At 42.7% G+C, this 17,674-nt stretch overlaps 1 protein-coding gene across 1 annotated transcript; it reads left to right on the forward strand.

Annotated features, from left to right (window-relative positions):
- The first annotated feature begins 2,506 nt into the window (after window positions 1–2,506).
- LOC126259196 (uncharacterized) lies at window positions 2,507–10,352 on the forward strand. The gene is made up of 2 exons (XM_049955788.1): window positions 2,507–3,216; window positions 9,970–10,352. Exons 1-2 carry the CDS (start codon window positions 2,944–2,946, stop codon window positions 10,246–10,248), a joined length of 552 nt encoding a protein of 183 aa, XP_049811745.1. The 5' UTR covers window positions 2,507–2,943; the 3' UTR covers window positions 10,249–10,352.
- The last annotated feature ends 7,322 nt before the right edge of the window (window positions 10,353–17,674 follow it).

Raw genomic sequence — 17,674 nt, forward strand, 5'->3', positions numbered from 1 at the left:
GTGTCCGCTGTGCCGTGCGTGTGATCATTGCTTGTACAGCCCTCTCGCAGTGTCCGGAGCAAGTATGGTGGGTCTGACACACCGGTGTCAATGTGTTCTTTTTTCCATTTCCAGGAGTGTATTTAAGTGATTAACATTGCAAGATCACAGGTTTATGTAAGCGCGAGATACGCCATTGCAAATGCGAAATGTTGGTAAATTAATAAACGGTTTAACTGCCACACTATTGAATGCATGCATGCAAACGTGCATGCATTGTGTTGTACAGGTGCTGGGTGTCAGTTTGTGGGATGGAGTTTCATGCCTGTTGCACTGGGTCGGTCTGTTTGTGGGTTAAGCTCGAATTGGTCCCATATGTTCTAGAATGGAGACAGATCTGGTGATCGAGCACTCTTAGAGAGTTGTGTTACAACGGCGGTGTGTGGACGACCGTTATCCTGTTGGAAAACACTCTTCGAAATGCTGTTCACAAATGGCAGCATAGCGCGTCGAATCACCAGATTGACGTACAAATTTGCAGTCAGAGTGCGTGGAGTAACCACGAGAGTACTCACGAAATCACCACCAGACGATAACTCCAGTTGTATGACCAGTGTATCTAGTAGGTCGGTTGCAGGCCCTGAGCTGGCTCCTTTCTGACCAACACTTCCAGCTTCTCGTACTATTACACGTCCTCGTTCAAACTCAGTGTCACCTTGAAGAGACTGTTGACTAACGTCAAGTCACCAAGTCCAATCTCAAAGGTAAGTAACTATCACGACCCTTACAGGGTGTATTGAAAGCAAACGTGATTTGCATCCTCGTAGTGACGCTACAAGTGCCACTTTTATGGGGCTGGTGCGAAATTTGAATAGACATCATCTTTCAGATGTAGACAAGCCTACCGACTTTCGTTTATGTCGCTAAACTCCTTTTTGGTGTTGCGATTTTTTTGCCATCAGTGAATTATCAGTGCATGGATGGCGTGTCCGGAATCCACATTGTTCTTCTAACAGGAGAGTTTCTGTTCGGCTTCGTAAACTATTATTGATTGTTTTTGCAAAAATTGTACAGACTGAGTTTGGGACGCTGCTTCCTCTATAATATTGACAGTTGTTTGTTAGATCTTTTTAAAAAAGTTGGTATCAATCAAACCCTACAAGAATGAAAATAATGAAAGGGGCAAATCAGTGAGGTCCGCCTGTGAGAGTTGCTGTTTTCAAGTACGTTGTGTAGCTACCCGCAAAAGTAGTGCAGCTGTTGTTATTTTTTCTGCTATTTGAAAAATAGTCGTAGGTTGCACAATATTCTTTATTAAGGGGGGTAGGACGTCAAACGGGCCGACTTGGAGCAGGAGAGGCACCACAGGACATTTTATTTTCTATACTTTTACAAATAAATTCATTAAACTTTGTCACCATGACCAGGAATCATTCAGGATTCACGCTCTTAGCAGTATAAGTGCAAAAACATAACAAAATAATTTTTTTTAGATATGAAATTTCATCATTTTTTTCACTTACTGTTGGCTGCATTTGTTGCTATAGGTACATTTTTCTTCACAATTAAGAGAGAGGCTTTGATGAATTTTGCACAGCATACAAACCATACTTGCAGGTGTATGAAACTCTAGAATTTTCAAAATCTATTAAAAACTATGGTAAAAATTGAGATAATTAACGACAAAATTTGATTTTTTTCTAGACATAAAGTTTAAAACGTAAGAGCTCATTCATTTTTTCATAAATTAAATAGATTCTAGAGTTTCAGACACCTGTAAGTATGGTTTGTATGCTGTGCAAAATTCATCGAACAGTGTCTCTTACTTATGAAGAAAAGTGTACGTATAGCAACAAATGCAGCCAATAGTAAGTGAAAAAATGATGAAATTTCACACGTAAAAAAATTATTTTGTTATGTTTTTGAACTTCCGCTGCTACGAGTGTGAATCCTGAATCCTTCCTGGTCATGCTGACAAAGTTTTATGAATTTACTTGTAAAAGTATAGACAGTGGAAATTAAAATGTCCTCTGGTGCCTCTCCTGCTTCAAGTCAGCCCGTTTGACGTCCTACCACCCCCCCCCCCCCTTCCTTAACTGAAGAACGAGAACGAGCGTTCCGCCTGGATAGAGCATAATCAGGTTACGGTAAAAAGTCATAAATTTTCCACCAAAAAGCATCTATAAAAGAAGCGATGATACTGAATAAAGCGTACTAGAAGGCAACTTCCACGGAGGCGACGACAAGCGTAACAGTGCGAAACAGGATGTTGTGCACAAAGTGTAAACACGCGAAGATGGACTGGAATAGTTCTTATTTTCTTTGTTCTTCTCTAGTGCTTCGAGAGGGGTGGACACGGTGGGGGCGCTGCGGCCGCTGGAGGCGGCGCTGCGGTGGTGCGCGCTGCGGCCGCGCTCCGGGCGGCAGGCGGCGTGCTGCCTGCTGCTGGCCGCCGCCCACGCCGCCGCCGCCGCCCACGCCTGCGCGCGCCTCGCCTCGCGGGTCTCGCGCCGCGCGGTCTGGCTGCCCGCCGCGGCCGGCAACGCCGCCGCCGCCGCCGCACTGGTCTCCGCCTGCCTCGGCAGGGCGCGCTCCCGTTGCTCACGGCAGGCGCGCTTCGCCTCCCAGCTGCAGCAAGCGGACGCGTGTCTCTCCGCACTCGTCCCCACGTCCTACAGGGGCCACAGGCTGCTGCTAGTCTCTGCACTTACCACCACTCTCACGTGCCACTTACTGGACGCGCTTTTGATTGCATTGTTTGCCGACGACTACACACCACTCGAACTATACTTCACTTACTTCGCTGTGGAACTGTTGTCGATCGAATTTATCTGCTTTGTGTCGTTAACTGGATCGGCTTTCAAGAAAATAAATTTAGCGCTCGCGCTACTGTCTACCGCTACTCGAGAGTCGTTCCTCGACGGCACGTCCGACGCAATCGCACACAGGATTACTTCTTGCGAAATGACCGAGCAGAATGAAGCCCGACTCGCGAGCACCATTTCCGAGGCATACGTAGGGCTCTCGCAGCTGGCAGATTCACTGGACAAAACGTACGCGTCTTGGAACGCGTTATCGACCATGGATGTGACGCTGTCTGTCGTAGCGATCATATTTTTCTTCGTATCCTCTGTCGCCACATCACCGCCAGCGTTCTCTCCTGCCGTATTGGTCACCATCGGCTCCAGGCTGGCGCGCACAGTCGTCAGGTTCTCGAGCACGTGCCTGGTGTGCCAGGTAGGGGTGGCGGTTATCGCTGAAACAGTCTGTTTTAATTTAAATCTATTTTTTTTTCCAAGCCAATTTAATCGGACTAATGAGACCACTCAAAATAACCGGTCTCTGGAATAACCGATTTCCGGTTTTTTATTCTTAGCCAGCCGGAGTGGCCGAGCGATTTTAGGCGCTACAGTCTGGAACCGCGCGACCGCTACGGTCGCAGGTTCGAATCCTGCCTCGGGCATGGATGTGTGTGATGTCCTTATGTTAGTTAGGTTTAAGTAGTTCTAAGTTCTAGGGGAATGATGACCTCAGCAGTTAAGTCCCATAGTGCTCAGAGCCATTTGAACCATTTTTTAATTCTTATTATTTCCTGTAATAAATGTACAAATCGAAGAAAGTTTGAACAATTTTGACTCACTCAGTTTCAAAACGCATAAAATCAAAATATTTAATTACATGGACAAAGAAAAGAAAACTTTCTCTGTCCACCGTTCGGTGCTTTTCTCGAAAATTGATAGATGGTTAAGTACTACAACAAAAATCAGCATTCTCCTGTTAATTGTACACTGAAGCGTCAAAGAAACTGGTATAGGCACGTGTATTCAAATACAGAGAAATGTAAACAGGCAGAATACGGCACTGCGGTCGATAAGACAAAGAGTGCTGGTGCAGTTGTTAGATCAGTTATTACTGATACAATGGGAGGTTATCAAGATATAAGTGAGTTTGAACGTGGTGTTATAGACAGCGCACGAGTGATGTGACACACCATCTCCGAGGTAGTGATGAAGTGAGGATTTTCCCGTGCGACCATGTAACGAGTGCACCGCGAATATCAGGAATCCTGTAAAACATCAAATCTCCGACATCGATGGGCCAGAAAAAGATCCTGCAAGAAAGGGACCAACGACGACTGAAGAGGATCGTTCAACGTGACAGAAGTGCAAACCTTGTGCAAATTGCTGCAGATTTCAATGCTGGGCCATCAACAACTGTCAGCGTGCGAACCATTCAACGAAACATCATCGATATGCTCTTTCAGAGCCGAAGACCCACTCGTGCACCCTTGATGACTGCACGATACAAAGCCTTAGGCCTCGCCTGGGCCCTTCAACACCGACATCATTGGACAGTTGATGACTGGAAACATTGCCCGCATCTCGTGGTCGTGCGGTAGCGTTCTCGCTTCCCACGCCCGGGTTCCCGGGTTCGATTCCCGGCGGGGTCAGGGATTTTCTCTGCCTCGTGATGGCTGGGTGTTGTGTGCTGTCCTTAGGTTAGTTAGGTTTAAGTAGTTCTAAGTTCTAGGGGACTTATGACCACAGCAGTTGAGTCCCATAGTGCTCAGAGCCATTTGAACCATTTTGAACTGGAAACATTTTGCCAGATCGGACGAGTCTCGTTTGAAACCGTATCGATCGGATAGACTTGAGTGGATATGGAGACAACCTCGTGAAACCATGGACCCTGCATGTCAGAAGGGGACAATTCAAGTTGATGGAGGCTCTGCAATGATGTGGGGCGTCCTCAGTTGGATTGATATGGGATCCCTGATACGTCTAGATACCACTCTGACAGGTGACACGTTCGTGAGCATCCTGTCTGATCACGTGCACCCATTCATGTCCATTGTGCAGTCCGACGGACTTGGGCAATTCCATCAGGACAATGAGACGCCCCACACGTCCAGAATTGCTACAGAGTGGCTCCAGGACCACTCTTCTGAGTGTAACCACTTCCGCTGGCCACCAAACTCCCCAAACATGATCATAATTGAGCATATCTGGGATGCCTTGCAACGTGCTGTCCAGAAAAGATCTCCACCCCCTCGTACTCTTACGGATTTATGGGCAGCTTTGCAGGATTCATGGTGTCAATTCTCTCCAGCACTTCTTCTTTTCTTGCATCCACGGATCCCCAATTGGCAAGGTCTACCATCACAGTGTCCATCCGTCTAGCTCTTGGACTGCCATTCCTTCTGGTGAAATACAGTCTGGCATTCATTATTCGTTTGGTCATCCTGTCTTCCGTCGTCCTCTCCATATGCCCTAACCAACGTATTCTTTGAGATTTGATAAATTTCACTGTATCTTTCCCTTGTATAAGCTTTTGTATTTAATGGTTCAAATGGCTCTGAGCACTATGGGACTTAACGTCTGAGGTCATCAGTCCCCTAGAACTTAGAACTACTTAAACCTAACTAACCTAAGGACATCACACACATCCATGCCCGAGGCAGGATTCGAGCCTGCGACCGTAGCGGTCTCGCGGTTCCAGACTGACGCGCCTAGAACCGCTCGGCCACACCGGCCGGCTTGTATTTAATGGTTGTATCTCAATCTCCAAACTTCTGCCTCTCTCACAGGCCCATAGATTTTTCACAAGATTTTATTCTCAAATGCCCTTAGGCTGTTACTGTCTGCTTTTGTCACTGACCACGTTTCTGATCCATACGTGGCAACAGGTCGCACAAGGGAACAGTATACTCTCAATTTATTTGTTCTTGTAATTAGAGAGTTCTTGAGTATCTTTAGGTTTCCATTATAGACTTTGTCTCCTCCTTCTATCTTTTCTCTAATCCATTGTCTCATACTATTATCATTGGTTAGGAGGACATCTAAATAATGGAAACATATAACAGATTTGAAGCATTTATGAGAGATATCCAGTCCTGTGGTGTTCTTCTAGCTTCAGAATTGGTCATAACCATATATTTTCTCTTGCTTTCATTTAGAGTAAGTCCAATTCTTGTTCTTTCTGCTTCCATTTGTCCATATATTTCTTTAAGCGATGTTACATACCTTGTCAAGATAGCAATATCATTTGCATATGCGCATATCTGGCTGTAGTTCATCATTATTGTTCGTCTTTTATCTACTTTTTGTATGATACTATGCAGCACTAAGTTAAAAGGACTGCCATGAGGCCATCACCTTGTTTCAGTCCATGCTCAAAGTCAAACTGCCTGGTCATTCTGTTATTCATTTTTACTTTTGCTCTTGTATCCTTCATTGTTAACTCGACTAACCTTCTCAGTTTATCACAGATGCCCAATTCTTTCAGCCCTTTATACAATGCTGGTCTATTAATACTATCGAAAGCTTGTTTAAAGTCAACGAACAGGAAGTGGAGATCTATATCATATTCATAAAATTTTTCCATTATTTGTCTAACAACTGATCAGATGTACCTCTGTTTGGTCGGAAACCTCATTGGTATCCTCCGAGAATCTTTTCGGCGCACATCTTTATTCTGTCGTTCAGCACTCCAAAGAAAATCTTATATACTGTATTCAGTAGGGTTATGCCTCTATGGTTTTCACAATCGAGCTTTTCTCATTTCTTATATATTGGGCATATTATTCCAGTGTTCCACTCCTCCGGGATGCTTTCATTTACCCATGTATTCTTTATTAGTTTAAATATTTACGTCTTAGAGGTTGCCCCCCCCCCCTCCCCTGATTTTATTAGTTCTGGCACGAACCCATCTTCACCGGGTGCACGGTTATTTTTTAGTTTATTTATCACTGCTTCCACTTCCAGCATTGTTGGGTTTTTTGTGCCTCGTCCCTTTCAATTTCTCTTGCCTCTGTGTTCTCTTCCTGTTCCTGTGTACCTCTTGGGGCCTGATCTGAGTTTTTGTTGAGCGTGTCTTCAAAGTATTCTGCCCACCTCTGCAATATTTCTTGTTCATCTCTTATTATCTCGCCGTTTCTGGTTTTGCACGCATTTTGTTTGGGTTGATATTTTTTCTCATATTTCCCACGGCATGATAGAATTTCTTCTTTTCATTCTGTTTCTTTAATTCTTCCACCTCTTTAAACTTTGATTTCAGCCATTCTTTTTTCTTTTTCTTGCATATTCTTTGGGCATTGGATCTTGATTCTTTGTACGCCTCCACGTTTCTTCTTGTTTCTCTCTGTATCATTTTCAGTCTTGCCGCATTTGTACGTTCTATTACTAGCGTGAATTCGTCATCAAACCACTCATTTCTTGTATTTCTTCTCATCCCTACTATGTCTTCTGCTGCCTCTTTCACAGCTTTCAGGGTCTTAGTCCCTCTCTCTTGAATTCCCATTGTTTCCTCGCCGGGAGTCAGTGCATCTATAACTTTTGCTTGGTATGCTTTCACAACTTCTGGGTCATTCAATTTTTCTGTGTTCCAGTTTATATTTTTCTCCATTCCAGGTTTAGGTGCTACAGATGGTTTCTCTCTCACTGCAGCTTTTACAGCACAGTGGCCTGAGTCACAGCTGGGCCCCTGCAGCTCCTCACATCGATAACTGACATGGCATGTCGTGCCTTTACGAACACATGGTCTATTTGATTGACTACTCTACTTACATTTGATTTCCATGTTCCGAGATGTATTCTTTTATGTGAGAAACATGTGCTCCTGATGATTAGATTATATCTAGCAGCAAACTGACATAACATTTCTCCATTATCGTTGCTTTCTTCATGTAATGCGTATCTCCCAGATACTCTTTCATATTCGCTTCGCCCAACCCGTGCAATAAAATCTCCCATAACTAAGAATAGATCATAGTTTTGTACTTATATTGCATGCCCTTTCTAGGCCTTCATAAAACTTTTCCTTTGTTTCTTCTTCTGCTTCCTTAGTTGGTGCGTATATTGTTATTATCGTTATATTTATGAATTTCCCTTTCAATCTCAGTCTGCTAAGCCTTTCCTTTGTGGGTTCTCTCCAATACTACTTTAGCTATTAGTCGAGTCAATGCCATGTCGTATTTCGGCGCTTCTGCATGCTCTCGGGGGCCCTCCACGATATTAGGCAGGTGTACCAGTTTCTTTGGCTCTTCAGCGCAATTTCTTGAAGTGGGGGATCACACCCCCTGCTTGGGCATTACGAATAATCACTGCTAAATGATGAAAACTGATGTTGAACTCTATTTTTAGCGTTAATTTGACCGTCCTCAGAGGCTATTTGCAGATAAAGGCATATTGTGTAGACACAGGCATTGTGTACTAGGAATGAACTATAAAGATTTTAATTTATTGCTTTTACCATAATTTTCCTCCTCTTATTATACCATAGAAATGGCAGACAAATCTTTAATCTTTTAAAGCAAATGAAGCACTGTAGTTCGCTGGTACGTTATTTAGTAGAAACGTTTCCAGACGGGGGTTGGTGTCATTGTGTAATACGAGGGCTATGCCGAAAGTTTTTAGCAGAATGTCTGAAAAAAAATTTATTTGCAAAAAAACGTCCACAACTTTTCAAAATACTCTCCATTAGCCTGTATACATTTTTCCATTCTCTGAAACCACTTAGAAAATATGTCAGTCCAAGCTTCTTTTGGGATGTCACTTAGTGCACTCTCGTACGCTGCAATGACCTCTTCATCTGATGAAAACCGCTGCCCTCGAATTTTTCCCTTAGTCTTAGGGAACAGAAAGAAGTCACAGGGGGCCAGGTCAGGTGAATAGGGGGGACAGGGTAGCACTCGCACTGTTTCCTTCTCCAGAAAGTCCATCGTTCTGGCGGATGCATTGTCGTGATGCAGCAGAAGGTGCCCACTCTTGGACTTTGGATGCTGTGACTTCTGTGTGGCGATGGCCTTTGGAAGACAATCGTTCACGTACCATTCAGCATTGACTGTACGACGTGTATCCAAGGTCACAGAGGTGAGATGCCCGATCTTCGTGAATAAAGTTGCCACCATCTTTTTTCCAGAGCTCCGACTTCATCGAACTTTTGTGGGTGGCTCCTCCCCTGGAGAGCACCACACAGAAGACTGTCTCTTCGTTTCAGGGTCGTAATGGTAGACCCACGTTTCGTCACCTGTGACGATATGTAGGTGTCTTGGGACTTCCCTCCATTGAATTTTTCGAGCATGAAACGACACCAGTCCACTCTCGCCTGCTTTTGGCTTTCTGTCAGGGAATGTGGCACCCAATGGGCACATCTCTTAGTAGGGCGTAAGTGACTATGAACGATGGTCTGTGATGCTGTTGATCTAATATTTAGGGTCCCTTCAATGTCGCAAAATGTAAGATTTGGATCTTCTTTGATCATTTTCCTCACAGCATCAATGTTTTCAGGAGTCACAGCTGTTGCTGGCCGACCGGGACGAGGTTCATCTTCAATTGACTGACGACCCCTCGAAAACTCGCGAAACCAATTTCCAACTGAGGCCCTAGAAGGGGAAGCTTCACCAAAAACACGCAGCAAAAAGAATCGCACTCTTCGGCACTTAAACCCTTTTTATAATCGTAAAAAATCATGGCGCGAAAGTCGCGGCGCTAAAAATTTTCGACATAGCCCTCGTACAACGGATGTCCGGCGACGACAGCGAGAAAATACCGTATAGACCAGATGGGGGCAAGTCTTCCACGATGGATGTACACACGTACCTTAAAACAATAACACACGTAAACGCGGACATTGTTGTCTCAGCCAAGCTGTACCGATTCTTATGCCATGTGTTCGTTGCTCGTTTCTGTTGGCATTGTTATTAAAATAGCACTTATCGCTGCGAGGGGGCTTATCGCTTTCCCCACTCTCTGAAATAACGCAGTTTCTCAAACCAATGCAACTTGTCCGAATAAAGATTATTCTCTTTGTAAAAAAGGTTTATTTAAAAACAAAAAAATAGCCTTGCTGCCATGGCTAATTCATATTTCGGCTATTCTACTCGGTTACTAGTAAAAAATAAACACCTGTTATAACCAAGATCAGATACCAAAAATATCAATTATTGAGAACTAAAATATCGATATCGGTTTTTCCCGTTCTTAATGCCAGGTGACCAGCAGCGAGGCGAACCACGCGGCTCACCTGGTGCAGCGGGTGCTGGCGCGCCGCTTGCTTGGCGCCCGCGCAAGCGCAGACCGGGCCTCGGCGGCGCTGCGGCTCTTGGGCGACTACATCGGCGCCAGGAGGCTGGCGTTCAGCGCACGCGGCCTCTTCCCCCTCGACGGCAGCACGGTGTGCGCACTTTTCGGTACCGTCTTCACCTACACCATCGTCATGATGCAGTTCGACTCATTCGAAGAAGAGCGCACTGACGACGGAACGACGTAAACTGGCCGATTCGATTTTATCCGTAGTCTGCAAGCCACTGTAAAGTGCGCAGCAGAGGGTATTTATCATAGTGACAAGTATTAAAGGTTCTTACTACATCGTCATTCTCTCCTTTAATTAAGCGTGTCGATAATTTTCCGTATGAGTTTTTAACACTTTCTCATGAATGGCTAGATTTATATGCTGGTAGCAATAAGGTACGCTACGTAGGCGAAAACGGATGAAATTAATTCTTTGCGGAAGTTCGCTTCCCAATACAAATAGGCTTCCACCATATACAAGTGATTTGTTAAGAAATATCTATGTTACCCGCTACAATACAATACTACAGAGAGAGACGATACAACGACCTACGTAGCAATATTATGGCAACAATCATCTACATCTACATCTTACATCTACATGGATACTCTGCAAATCACATTTAAGTGCCTGGCAGAGGGTTCATCGAACCACCTTCACAATTCTCTATTATTCCAATCTCGTATAGCGCGCGGGAAGAATGAACACCAGTATCTTTCCGTACGAGCTCTGATTTCCCTTATTTTATCTTTGTGATCGTTCCTCCCTATGTAATTCGGTGTCAACAAAATATTTTCGCATTGGGAGGAGAAAGTTGGTGATTGGAATTTCGTGAGAAGATTCCGTCGCAACGAAAAGCGCCTTTCTTCTAATGATGTCCATCCCAAATCCTGTATCATTTCTCTGATACTCTCTCCCATATTTCGCGATAATACAAAACGTGCTGCCTTTCTTTGAACTTTTTCGATGTACTCAGTCATTCCTATCTGGTAAGGAACCCACACCGCGCAACAGTATTTTAAAAGAGGACGGACAAGCGTAGTGTAGGCAGTCTCCTTAGCAGGTTTGTTACATTTTCTAAGTGTCCTGCCAGTAAAACGCAGCCTTTGGTTAGCCTTCCCCACAACATTTTATATGTGTTCTTTCCAATTTAAGTTGTTCGTAATTGTAATACCCAGGTATTTAGTTGAATTTACAACTTTTAGATTAGACCGATTTATCGTATAACCGAAGTTTAACGAGTTCCTTTTAAGACTCATGTGGATGACCTCACACTTTTCGTTATTTAGGGTCAACTGCCACTTTTCGCACCATTCAGATATTTTTCTAAATCGTTGTGCAGTTTGTTTTGATCTTCTGATGACTTTATTAGTCGATAAATGACAGCGTCATCTGCAAACAACCGAAGACGGCTGCTCAGATTGTCTCCCAAATCGTTTATATAGATCAGGAACAGCAAAGGGCCTATAACACTACCTTGGGGAACGCCTAAAATCACTTCTGTTTTATTCGATAATTTTCCGTCAATTACTACGAACTGTGACCCGTCTGATAAGAAATCACAGATCCAGCGCATAACTGAGACGATATTCTATAAGCACGCAATTTCACTACGAGCCGGTTGTGTGGTACAGTGTCAAAAGCCTTCGGAAAATCATAAATACGGAATCGATCTGAAATCCCTTGTCAATAGCACTCAGCACTTCATGTGAATAAAGAGCTAGTTGTGTTTCACAAGAACGATGTTTCCTAAACCCATGTTGACTGTGTGTCAAAAATGGTTCAAATGGCTCTGAGCACTATGGGACTCAACTGCTGTGGTCATAAGTCCCCTAGAACTTAGAACTACTTAAACCTAACTAACCTAAGGACATCACACACATCCATGCCCGAGGCAGGATTCGAACCTGCGACCGTAGCGGTCGTGCGGTTCCAGACTGTAGCGCCTTTAACCGCTCTGTCACTTCGGCCGGCGACTGTGTGTCAATAGACCCTTTTCTTCGAGGTAATTCATTACGTTCAAACACAATATATGTTCTAAAATTCTGTTGCATATCGACGTTAACGATATGGGCCTGTAATTTAGGGGATTACTCCTACTACCTTTCGTGAATATTGGTGTGACCTGTGCAACTTCCCAGTCTTTGGGTACGGATCTTTCGTCGAGAGAACGGTTTTATGTGATTGTTAAGTTTGGTAGCTAATGCATCAGCATACTCGGAAAGGAACCTAATTTGTATACAGTCTGGACCAGAAGACTTGCTTTCATTAAGTGATATGAGTTGCTTCACTACTCCGAGGATATTTACTTCAACGTTACTCATGTTGGCAGCTGTTCTCGATTCGAATTATCGATTATCATAATGATAATATCCTTTTTGTAACCTGATTTTAACGGTGAAATGCTTTTAAGTATTTCACTTTTTAAGTGAAAGCTGTTATCTCACCGTTAGCGAGCAAAGATAGTAATAATATCTTTGCTCAGTACCAATGAGATGATAGCTTTCATTTCTTACTGATACAGACCAGAACTTTGAAATTTTTTCTCATTCAAATTCAGGCTGAAATCAGTCTGACTTTAATATAATGACCTTATTACGCAGAACTGATTGAAACTAATTCTTATGTTTATCCTGTCGAGTGCAGCCCGTAAATAATTAATATTTCCAAATTTAACGTAATGGATGCGTGTGTGCCCTTATGACATACGAAAATCAGATGGTTAAAAGAATCTCGCTACCAGATTGTCGTATCATTATTTTCTTTATTATTTCACATGGACTGAGATAAATGAAGGGATACACAATTACATTTGCGAAAAGACACGTACATTGACATTTACAAAAAATAGGCCGGAAGTTTTCGCTTCCATAACAATAGTAAAACTATTCTTCTTTAACATCAGAGAGGTGGATTTCCTAGAGAATGGCTTTTTTGCACTTTTACTATACATGGATAACACATAATTGCATTTATTTTTCCATACACAACATTAACTAAATTTCAGCTTTCTTTCTCTTTCTGCAATTTCGTTGTTTTTAGATTAACACGCAGTTTTTTCCTTGCTCTTTCGTTCTTGCGCTTTGTTCATGGGACATACGTTTGAAACAATTTTTCCAGGTTATGTTACATTACCGTTCTATTCACTTATCCTCCACAGTCCTGAGGTTAGATCTGCGAATGACGAATTTGCACTCCTGCTCAATGCACTGTCCTGGAACAAAATAAGTTCGAAATGCGGTAAGAGGTAGTCAAATGAAAACGAGACAGATGGAGAAAAAAAAGTAAACTTATAAATTGGTCTAAAAATAATCGCCCTAAATGCTGATATATTTGTTCCAGTGTGAGACAAGAGAGTCAATACCTTCATGGAAAAATGTCTGCAGTTGCCTACGGAACCATGATTGTACCCAGGTGTGCACCTACTCGTCGACGACCACGAATGTCTTTCTTCAGGGCTCCAAAACTATGGAAATCACACTGTGTGAGATTTGGATTGCATTTACGGAGTATGTGTGAGAGTGGGCCCTCATGGTACCAAGGTTGTCTCGACTACGCTGCAGAAGTTTCGCTGTGAAGCCTCTACACATCCTCCATACTGTTCGGATCTGTTCCCATGTGATTTCCATATTTTTGGAGCCCTGAAGAAAGACATTCGTGACTGTTGATTTGCTTCGGATGGGTAGTGCACAACTGGCTACAATCATGGCTCCATATGCAATCGCAAACGTTTTTCCATGAAGGCACTGACCATCTTGCCTAACAGTGGCATAAATGTATTAACAGTTATGGCGATTACTTTTGAAATAATAAACAGTTTACTTACTTTTTCCATTTTCTTCTTCTTTAGTAGCGCTACAGCCCTTAGTGAGCCTTGGTTTCTTCAACAATCTTCCTTCACACTTCTCGGTTATTTGCTGCTCTCTTCCACCCCCGGACTCCCATATTGGTGATATCCATTATTACCTCGTCGATCCATCTTCTTCTAGGTCTCCCTTTTCGCCTAACTGAATGGATCATACCTTTCATCATTTTCTTTGGAATTCTATCCTCTGCCATTCTCTCCAAGTGTCCTAGCCATCGTATTCGCTGTGATTTCACAAATTTTACTATGTCCCCGCCTTGTATTAACTCTTGTAATTCGGCATTGTAGTGTATTCTCCAGCCTTCTTCCTCCCTTATTGGTCCATAGATTTTGCGTAGTATTTTCCGCTCAATGCTTCTAAGTGCATTTTTATCGTGTTCTGTCAGCGTCCATACCTCTGAGCCGTATGTGATAACTGGGCGGACTAGGGAATTATATATTAGCAGTTTAGTTTTTCTTGTAACAAGGCTATTTTTGAAAAGCTGCATGTTTGCAAAGTAAGCTCTGTTTCCTGCTTGTATTCTTTCCCTTATAGCCTTTCCAATACTGTTGTCATTTGTTATTAGGGCTCCCAAGTAGTTAAAAGAGGAAACTCCATTGAAGCATTTCCCATTGCTGTTTAGGTTTTTAGGGGTTCTTCTGGCCTCAGATTGTGACATTAACATATATTTTGTTTTGTTTTCATTTACTATGAGGCCAATTTTTAAGGCTTCTGTTTCCATAGTCCGGTATGTTTCTAGGAGTGTATTGGTGTTTCTTCCTACTATAGCAATGTCATCAGCGTATACACATATCTGGCTAGTTTTCATAAATATGGTGCCTCTTTTTTTGATTTTATTTACTACACTATGCAGGGCTATATTGAATAGGGCAGTGGAGAGACTATCCCCTTGCTTCACACCTTTATTTAAGTCAAAGCTTTCACTTGTTCTGCTAAGGACCTTTACTTTTTCCATCACCTTGTTTTAATTTGCCTGTCCCTTATAAATTTAAAGAAAACTGATGTCGTTCATCAAAATGACACAACTTGTTCAAAGCGCATATTATTTACGTTAGAAAATAACTGAAATACATGCAATTCACAGAAAACTCAATATGCTGTATAACACCTAAAAATTATGAAAACCATACCGCTATAATGTAAATGTTGCCGATTGCACTCCCAATCCTGCGTCGACATAAATATATCCCTGTATTATTGTGATGAAATAATCACTTATTCGATAGTATAGGATGTATTAGCATATTAAGGCATTCTTTATACACATTCTAGTGCAAAGATAAAGAATTACGCTCCCTAGGCAGCTAAATAACCAATGACGGATGGAGCAAAGAGGACGTAAAAAGCAGATTGGCAAAAAGGGCATTCCTGGCCAAAAGAAGTCTACTGCTATCAAACATAGATCTTAATTTGAGAAAGAAAATTCTGAGACTGTACATTTAGAGCACAGAATTGTACGGCAGTGAGATATGGACTGTGGGAAAACCGGGACAGAAGCATTTGAGATGTGGTGCTATAGAAGAATGTTGAAAATTAGGTGGATTGATAAGACGAGGAATGAGGAAGTTCTCCGCAGAATCGGCGATGAAAGGAAAACACTGACAAGAAGGAATAACAGGATGATAGGACACGTGTTGAGACATTAGGGAATAACTTCCATGGTACTAGAGAGACCTGTAGAGGGTAAAACCTGTAAGGGAAGGCAGAGACTGGGATGCAGCCAACAAATAATTGAGGACGTAGGTTGTAAGTACTACTTTGAGGTGAAAAGATTGGCACAGGCGAGGAATTCGTGGCGGGCCACATAAAACCAGTCGGAAGATAGATGACTCAAAAAGGGGGTATACATTATACGTCCGTCTTAGTATACAATGTACGTCTGTCGTTGTTTGCACTCACACAGGACGACTGTGTAAGATTTACGAGGATATGACTAAGCACCTGAAAACAGCTTACCGCCGAAGTCAGACGATCGTGTGCACTAAACGACAATGACTGTGCAATACTTGCATTTTGAAGAGATGAAAATTGAATAAATGAATTAACTGTCCTAGCTGTTACAATTTCCCTGTTCGCAGGTAAAAGAACTGCTACCTGTAAATCCTCTGCCCATCCTCTGTCCACTGACTGTGGAGACATCGAATGTCTTTTTCGTATTACAGGCACATCGGTTGCTAGAGTAGAGGATATGAAAAAGCGAGAGGGAAGGAGAGGGAAGGAAGCTCCAGACAAGTAACAGACAGGCGGTAAAAGGATCTACATCTACATGGATACTCTGCAAATCACACTTAAGTGCCTGGCAGAGGGTTCGTCGAACTACCTTCACAATTCTCTATTATTCCTATCTCGTATAGCGCGCGGAAAGAATAAACCACCTATATTCATCCGTACGAGCTCTGATTTCCCTTATTTTATCGTAGTGATTGTTCCTCACTATGTAGGCCGGTGTCAACAAAATATTTTCGCATTGGGAGGAGAAAGTTGGTGATTGGCATTTCGTGGGAAGATTCTGTCGCAACGAAAAACTCCTTCCTTTTAATGAATTCCAGCCCAAATCCTGTATCATTTCTGTCACACTCTCTCCCATATTTCGCGATAATACAAAACGTGCTGCCTTTCTTTGAACTTTTTCGATGTACTCCGTCAGACCTATCTGGTAAGGATCCCACACCGTGCAGCAGTATTTTAAAAGAGGACGGACAAGCGTAGTGTAGGCAGTCTCCTTAGCAGGTTTGTTACATTTTCTAAGTGTCCTGCCAGTAAAACGCAGCCTTTGGTTAGCCTTCCCCACAACATTTTATATGTGTTCTTTCCAATTTAAGTTGTTCGTAATTGTAATACCTAGGTATTTAGTTGAATTTACAACTTTTAGATTAGACCGATTTATCGTATAACCGAAGTTTAACGAGTTCCTTTTAAGACTCATGTGGATGACCTCACACTTTTCGTTATTTAGGGTCAACTGCCACTTTTCGCACCATTCAGATATTTTTCTAAATCGTTGTGCAGTTTGTTTTGATCTTCTGATGACTTTATTAGTCGATAAACGACAGCGTCATCTGCAAACAACCGAAGACGGCTGCTCAGATTGTCTCCCAAAACGTTTATATAGATAAGGAACAGCAAAGGGCCAATAACACTGCCTTGTGGAACGCCTGAAATCACTTCTGTTTTACTCGATGGTTTTCCGTCAATTACTACGAACTGTGACCTCTCTGACAGGTGTGCGGCTGATCCCGGCGGAGGTTCGAGTCCTCCCTCGGGCATGGGTGAGTGTGTTTGTCCTTAGGATAATTTAGGTTAAGTAGTGTGTAAGCTTAGGGACTGATGACCTTAGCAATTAAGTCCCATAAGATTTCACACACATTTTTTCTCTGACAGGAAATCGCAAATCCAGTAACATAGCTGAGACGAAATTCCATAAGCACGCAATTTCACGAGCCGCTTGTGTGGTACAGTGTCAAAAGCCTTCCGGAAATCCACTAATACGGAATCGATCTGAAATTCCTTGTCAATAGCACTCAACACTTCATGTGTATAAAGAGCTAGTTGTGTTTCACAAGAACGATTTTTTCTAAACCACGTTGACTGTGTGTCAATAGACCGTTTCCTTCAAGGTAATTCATGATGTTCGAACACGATATATGTTCTAAAATCCTGTTGCATATCGACGTTAACGATATGGGCCTGTAATTTAGTGAATTACTCCTACTACCTTTGTTGAATATTGGTGTGACCTGTGCAACTTTCCAGTCTTT

This window comes from Schistocerca nitens, chromosome 1 (genome assembly GCF_023898315.1).
Source record: "Schistocerca nitens isolate TAMUIC-IGC-003100 chromosome 1, iqSchNite1.1, whole genome shotgun sequence".
Classification (NCBI taxonomy): Eukaryota; Metazoa; Arthropoda; class Insecta; order Orthoptera; family Acrididae; genus Schistocerca; species Schistocerca nitens.